The sequence below is a fragment of the Propithecus coquereli genome, unplaced genomic scaffold (genome assembly GCF_000956105.1).
Source record: "Propithecus coquereli isolate 6110/MARCELLA unplaced genomic scaffold, Pcoq_1.0 Scaffold185, whole genome shotgun sequence".
Lineage (NCBI taxonomy): Eukaryota > Metazoa > Chordata > Mammalia > Primates > Indriidae > Propithecus > Propithecus coquereli.
The window spans coordinates 1299419-1307643 of record NW_012143301.1 but is presented as its reverse complement, the minus strand read 5'-3'; the positions used below and the strand labels follow the sequence as shown (position 1 = coordinate 1307643).

The following is an 8225-nucleotide window of genomic DNA, read 5'->3' as shown; positions in this document are numbered from 1 at the left end:
CTATATACAAAATATTGCTGAGAGAAATTGAGAAGATACAGTAAATACAGAGACAGTCTGTGTCCATAGATTAGAAGACTCAATATTGTTTAGATGAGAATTCTCCATAAATTGATCTATAGAATCAATGCAATCACTATCTAAATCTCAGTAGTCTTTTTTTTTTTGTAGAAATAAGCAAGCTAAAGCTAAAATTTATGTGTAAATGCAATAATACGCAAATACCTAGAATACCCAAAACAATTTTGTAAAACAAGAACAAAGTGGGAGGAATTAACTTTTTGGTTTCAAAACTTATTACTAAACTACACTAATCAAGACAATATAGTACTGGCATAAGTATGTATGTAGATCAATGGAACAGAATTTAGAGTCCAGAAATAAACTATTATCTTTAGAGTCAATTGATTTTCAACAAAGCTGCTAAGGAAATTCAGTGAAGAATGGAGAGTCTTCAAAAAAATTATGCTGAGACAATTGGTTATCTCTATGGACAAAAGAAGAATTTGGATGCCACTTTATACCATAAACACAAATTAACTCACAATAGAAGAAAACAAGAGAAAATATTTGTAAGTTGGGCTAGGAAATGAGTTCCTAGATATGACACAAAAATCAAGATCCATAAGAGAAAAAATTAGAAATAGGACTTCATAAAAATTATAAACTTGTAAGCACCAAAAGATAGCATTAAGCAAATGAAAAGACAAGTCATAGATTAGAAGAAAACATATGCAAATCATATACATAGAAAAGGATTTGTATCCAGAATAAAGAAAACTAACAACTCAATAATAATGACACAAAAAAGCTAATCTAAAAATGGGCAAAAATTTGAATAGCTATTTAACCAAATAAGATATGTGTTGGTTTATAAGCACAAGAAAACACACTCAACATCATTAGTTATTAGGAGAATAAAATTAAAACCACAATTAGATAATCCTCATAATCAAAAAGTCAGGTAATAAATAACAAGTGTTGGTGAGGATGTAGAATACCTGGAACCCTGGTGCATTGCTGGTGGGAATGTCACTTTGAAAATAATTTGACAGTTTCTTAAAAAGTTAAATATAAAATTACCATATGACTCTTATGTACACATGCAACAGAAAATAAAGCGTATGTCCACAAAAAAACTTATGCCTGAATGTTCATAGCAGCATATTCATAATAGCCCAAATCATAAAATAATAAAAGTGTCTGCCAGCTAATAAATGTATAGATAAAATGTGGTTATATCTATACAAGAATGCTTTTTACAAACATAAAGGAACAAACTACTGATACATGCTACAACATGGATAACTTCAAAAACATTATGCTAAGTGACAAAAGCCAGACAGAAAAGACTATGTATTATATGAATCCATTCATAGGAAATATTAAGAAAAGTAAAATATGTAGAGATAGAAAATGGCTGGGCGGCTTCTTAGGGCTGGCTGTGGGAGTGAAATTGACTGCAAACGGGCACAAGATCTTTTAAAGATGATTGAAATGTTCTAAAACTGGATTATGGTCATGATTGCACAATTCTGTAAATTTCCCAAAACTCTGAATCAAATACTTAAATGCATGAATTTATGTTGATTATATTTTAATAATGCTGATAAATGCTATTATCACAAAGAAATTATATAATGCATTTCACCTTCAGAACAACTTTTAAACATGAACTGACTCATTGATGCTTCTCATGTTCCTGAAAGACTTGAAATAAACATCACCTCTGTTAGGCAGGCTATTGCAAAGGTACTGAGAACAATTAAACAAAGAAAAATAATGTGTGCATTCGTCTGAAGATAGTGCCTATATCCCGGCTTACTAGATTTCTGGTATTTCCCAGTTCTCTAGTTCAGTTAGGAAGAAAGATGTCTCAGAGTCAATGATCTATACTGTTTATCATAGTGTTTATCAATGATGCTATATTAGGAGATGTTATATTATGCTTCTTTTCCCAGTACATGTATTATAATCCCACCACTCTATATAGTCCTGGAAACACATGGATTTTCCTAACTTCTGGGAAAAACTCTACTTTTCTATAGTCAATTCACACTGCGTCAGATGTCAAGTTTCAAAATATATAAGCAGCTACTCTCATTAACCATATTTTATGAATCCTAATTTAAATTTTCAACAGTAAACATTAGGGGTAATTTTTAATAGAAATTTTCAATGAAAAATGCTCCTGTGATATACTAATGTTTCAAAATGGCCAGGACCCCCAAAATTAACACTTTAAATTATTAAACTATTACATTTCCATCAGCCTATTGTAAACAGGGAGATTCATCAATAATAATGACAATCAGACCATGATAAAAAATGTTCTAAATTATTTGGTTTATTAGGCTTCACTATATTGAAACATCCATCATTAAATTACTTTTCTTATTCTTGGGACTGATTGAATTTTAAAAACAATTAAAATAAGAAAAAAAATTGAGGCTGTCTATGCACATATCCCTGGCTACACAAAAATAACTTAAGCATTCATCCTTTCATAAAGGATCTCAGAGTAAGATAGAGAAATCAAGTATGTAAACAAATTCTTATCATATTTTATGTCAAGTAATTTAAAAAGATGAGTGAATGGGGAATGAATGAATGAGGAAAATAAGCATATAAAAGCCCAAAATCTAAATCAGTGCTATATTCCAACTCTTTTATTGTTTCTTTCCGATGAATCTAAAGTAACATAAAACAAATGCAATAAGCAATGTTTCTTCCCTTTTTTCTCTGCTTTCTTCAGCGAACATTACGTGGTAGAGGTCAAGCTTCCAGCTAGAATGTTTGAGTCGTTACCTCTGCAGATTAAAGAAGGACAGTTGCTTTATGTGTATCCGGTACTTTTTAATGTTGGCATCAATGAACAGCAAACTCTAGCTGAGAGGTAAGCTTCAGGTATAAGATTGTACTTCAGTTTTTCTTGTTTCTTTTTTAGGGCATGCTGAGAAATCCCACGTGTTTCTGCATATAAAACTTAGATAGATTTATGGGTAACATTTTCCTTTTTATCAGTACCAACTTATTGGATATAGCAAGGTAAATATTCATATTTAAGGAATTTAAAGGTGACCAAAACATTGAGGAAAATATTGATGCCAATACCAAAGTTTTCACATAGACTTTCTTCGTCTTTCCAAATATTTACGTGTATATCAAATGTTAAAATTCATCATGTTTATGTATATATCAACATTGTAAATAGCTAATTGTGTCAAAATTTTCTGGATCTAAAACACAATCTATTTTTCCTGTTATTTATTATAATAGTTATTATTGGATAATGTTAACACATCTTTTTATAATGACTTGCTCAGTGAAACAACAAATGATCGCATGTGATCCCATGAGTTACTCTCAAAGACCATTTTGTTTGAGCAGAGGACTTACTTTTACATCTTACATGGTTTACATTTTTGTAGAGACTACAAAAAATATAGATAACAGTTAAAGTTCATGTAACACACTTTTAGAGAAAGAAGTTATCATCTTGCTCTAAGGCCTGCCTGGAAAAGTTTCCCCACAAACAAAATTTTGGAGAATTTGATAGTAATTGATATTTAAAATACTTTCTTGTCTATAATTCAGTCTCTAAATATACCCTTCCCCCATAGGTAGCAGTTTGAAAGTGCCTAGCATATCCTTGCCATGCCTTGTTAATTATATTTTAGGTCTTTAATAATGTCTTTTATTAAACTAAAAATACCATTACAGTTATAAGCCTCTTGAATTTCAATGATGGTTAAGATTTCAGTTCTCTATTATTTTCCAACTATTTCTCTTCCTTTCCCTCTTATCCAAAAGCTATTTCCTAGACAACACAGGAAATAACTCATTTGCCAATTACAAAGTAGTTGACAAAATTTTATATTACACGTTTAGTTTTAAACTGTATGGAAACTATTAATTTATTTTTTTACAGTTTACATAAATCAGAATATAATTTTATTCACCTTTCTGTACAAGAAGTTTTCTTTGATAATTAATCACTTTTGAAAATTAGGATCTAAGATCAGATTATATTCTAGTTATCTATATATATTTGTCTCACAACAAATGATATTACTGAACAGAAATTATACAACTCGGGGGAGAAAGCCCAACACTCAAAAATTGTCTCTTCTTTTGTACACTACAGTGCAGAATGTTTTGGGTTTCAGTTAATAAGTTAGAGCCTGTGAGTGTGATATTTAGAGAGATGTGAGACTCTTCCATTTACAGACTTTTCAAAGACTAGATAGTATTGTATTTTCAAGGCTTCTAGATTTGACTAATTTGTATCATTCATGTCATTGTGACTGCTTCAGTTGTCCATCACTTTATTTAAAAGGTGTCCCTTCCTCTCCTCCCATTTCCCTCACATATCAAAAATGCATTTTTTTCATACATGGAAGCTGTGTAAGACACACAAGATTTGAACAGGAGGCAAAATGGTAAAGTAGGGAAAACCCTGGGAGAAGCAGGAAGGCTGAGTTTGAATAGCACTCTGACATCAACCAACCACCAAATCACTTCCTCTCCATTCTCTGAACTTTCTTTTTCTGATTCTGAATTTTGAGCTTTACTGAGCAACAGCTACATGTTAGGAATGTTATGTAATCTAGGTAAAATATTTTATTATAATATATATTTATCTAAAATCAAAATGTCTGTGACTATTATTAAGTAAATATTAATTCTATTAGCCTGCTTGGGCTGCTATAACAAAATACCATAAACTGGGTGGCTTAAACAACAGAAATTTATTTCTTACAGTTCAGGCTGGAATGTCTAAGATCAAGGTTCTAGTGGATTTTGTTTCTGGTGAGGGTTCTTTTCCTGGCTGGCAGATGATTGATAGATTGCATTCTCCCTGTGTGCTCACATGACCTCTTCTTTGTGCATGCGAACAGAGAGAGAGAGGGAACTCCCTGATGCTGCTTCTTGTAAGGACAGTAATTTTTAGGATCAGAACCCACCTTCACAAACTCATTTAATGTTAATTACCCCCTTAGAGGCCCTATCTCTAAATACAGCCACATTGGGCTTCCACATATGAATTTTAGGACAACACAAACATTCAGTCCATAACACTAATATTACCCCTGAAAGGATAATATCTTTTAAAATACCAGTTGATTATAGTGTCTGAAATAGTTAGAAGAGCATATATCAGATTCTAGGGAAAGTCCTTTAGATTTTCCTGGGTCTATATCCCTGTCCTCCAAGCTCAACTTAGTGTAGTGGTTGAACATTGACTCTGTACCAGGAACTGCTCTGCTAAGCTGTGGGACACAGAGAGAATAGAAGGTAACAAGAACGTGGGCTCTGATCCCTGTCCTGACAGAACAGACAATCCAGTAAGGAATACAAATCGACAAATATGGCCAGGCGCGGTAGCTCACGCCTATAATCCTAGCACTCTGGGAGGCCGAGGTGGGAGGATAGCTTGAGGTCAGGAGTTCAAGACCAGCCTGAGCATGAGCAAGACCCTGTCTCTACTAAAAATAGAAAAAATTAGCCAGGCCTCGTAGTGTGCACCTGTAGTCCCAGCTACCTAGGAGGCTGAGGCAGGAGGATCACTTAAGCCCAGAAGTTTGAGTTGCTGTAAGCTAGGCTGATGCCACGGCACTCTAGTCTGGGCAACAGAGTGAGACTCTGTCTCAAAAAAAAAAAAAAAAAAAAAGGCCGGGCGGGGTGGCTCACGCCTGTAATCCTAGCACTCTGGGAGGCTGAGGTGGGCGGATTGTTTGAGGTCAGGAGTTCGAGACCAGCCTGAGCAAGAGCGAGACCCCTGTCTCTACTAAAATTAGAAAGAAATTAATCGGACAACTAAAAACACATAGAAAAAATTACCTGGGCATGGTAGCTCATGCCTGTAGTCCCAGCTACTCGGGAGGCTGAGGCAGGAGGATCGCTTGAGCCCAGGAGTTTGAGGTTGCTGTGAGCTAGGCTGATGCCACGGCACTCTAGTCTGGGCAACAGAGTGAGACTCTGTCTCAAAAAAAAAAAAAGAACCAAAAAAACCCAAATATGACATTTCAGTTTGACTCATGCAATAATCAAAGGTGTGGAGAGGACAGAAATATTGCATAAAAGAATGTGATTCACAGGTAAGAGATGAGTCCATGGGGAAGTCTCATGGAGGGGATGAGCCAGGCTTAGTCAGAATGGGTGTGCGTATAGCATGTGAAAAGTCCCAAAGTCATTAAAATACGTCTTGTAAGGGAGAAGAGTGTAAACACATTCCCATAAGGGGTTTTGGAAGCCTTTGTGGAAAAGTGAGATGCTAAACTAAGACCAGACTTTCTCCTTATAGGGAGAAAAAAAGCACTGAAGTTCAGTGAGCTGATATGATGACGTGTGTTAGATTAATTTTTGAACATTTCATTTATTGCACAGTGCAATGCCTGGTACATAGTTGATGTTAAATAAATATTTGTTGAATAAATGAATATATGATCTGACCATGGTGTAAAGAATAGATAGGAAGGGAAGGAAACTATAGACATAGTTCTGGTGTATTTGGGAAGCTTCAAGATAGTACAGACTGGATATAATTAAGTACCTAATATATAATGAAAGTGGTAAAGAAAAAATAAAGGACGGGATACCAGAGTTGTGAAAAGATCAATGAATAGTGGGTAAGGTGAGGAAAAGAGGAAATCCAAAATGGTGCCTAGATTTATGAATCTGAATTAATGGCAAAATATTTGGGACAGGCTTAGAAATAGTTAAAAGGAAGAGGGGGTTTCCATTTTTGGTTATGTTGTAATTGAAGTGGGTTGGGAAAATTCAAGTGAATTTGAAAATTCAATTTCAAATTTTCAATTTGAAAATTCACTGAAATTTTCAAGTGACATCTGTAAATACAGATTTGGCTGGAGATACATATTGGAAGCCATTTAGATGACATCTTTTTATAAAGAGACAAGTGGACTCTAAGTTTGAACCTGAGAGATTCTCAAAGAGAACACAAAGTCAGTGACATACAGGTAGAAAGAAAGGTTTGTCTTGAAGAAGGGGTGAAAGAGTACTAATACGGAGCTGTTGTCTCTTATGGTATGAACAGAAAAAAACGTTGGCAGAAGTGACCTACTCTCTGAGAGGTTGTAGGGCTCTATATGTGCCTGCAGTAGATGATGGTATGTGTGAGACTGCTTGCAGCCCGGTGTTTAGTCCTCATCTTCTGGACCCCTCTCTCCAAGCTGTCATGGGTAAAGTGGAAGATTGGTCAGATTGAAAAAAAAAAGAGAGAAGAAGTGTCTGTTATATATGCAGAGATGCAGCCATGCAGAGGAAGTACAGCATAGGATGGGGAAACTAACATTAACTGAGTCATCAATTTTGTACACACACAGGAACTAGTGTTTTACATATGGTATTTCACCTGAGTTCATGTTTGATGATTGTGAGGATATTTTGGTGTGTCCTCTGTGAATGGTGGAATCAGGGTCAGTGGGAACTGGACTATGTTTGAAATAACCATTGTGCAAGGTTGCTTAAAAAATGAGAGACACTCCTTCCTTAGAAAATTATTGCCATCTATTTAAAACAGAAAGGTAAAAAGTGTTACTTTCTGGTGCTATTTTATAACCCATAACTGTTTCCTTTTTTCTATTTTTAGGTTTGGAGATGTCTCGTTGCAAGAGAGTATTAATCAAGAAAATTTTGAACTTCTGAAAGAATATTACAAGATATTTATGGAAAAGATGCCTCCTGATTGTAAGTGTGCAAGTCACGGAAAAAAACAATAATTTCTTGATTATAAATCTTCAGAAGGGGTCAGACATAGAGACCAATGGAGTAAAGAAGCATGGGGTGGAGATGTGAGAGTGATTTTGAGATTATCTGAACCAAAAGACTGATTGCCAAGGTGGCACGGCCAACATCTGCCTCGTTATCTTGATTGCACTCTTGAATGTGTCCTGCTGTTCATTCTGGGACTTTAATTTCAGTGCCATTGGAAAATGTCAAATATTAAAAATATGGAACTTATAATTAGAAATTTCAATTAATTCAATAACAATGTATAATTCTTAACCATATAAAAGACTTTAATAAAGATTTAAGTCTCTGGCCAGGCGCGGTGGCTAACGCCTGTAATCCTAGCACTCTGGGAGGCCGAGGCGGGTGAATGGCTCAAGGTCAGGAGTTCGAGACCAGCCTGACCAAGAGCGAGACCCTGTCTCTACTAAAAAATAGAAAGAAATGATCTGTACAACTAAAAATATATA

General features: G+C 34.9%; 1 protein-coding gene across 1 annotated transcript in view; it reads left to right on the top strand.

The window, feature by feature from the left end:
- Positions 1–8225, top strand: part of INPP4B (inositol polyphosphate-4-phosphatase, type II, 105kDa) — a 480180-nt gene that overhangs the window by 378702 nt on the left and 93253 nt on the right. Inside the window, exons 18-19 of the mRNA XM_012642728.1 lie at positions 2756–2896; positions 7616–7713. Of these exons, the coding sequence (XP_012498182.1) occupies positions 2756–2896; positions 7616–7713 (239 nt within the window). The remainder of the gene's footprint in view (positions 1–2755; positions 2897–7615; positions 7714–8225) is intronic.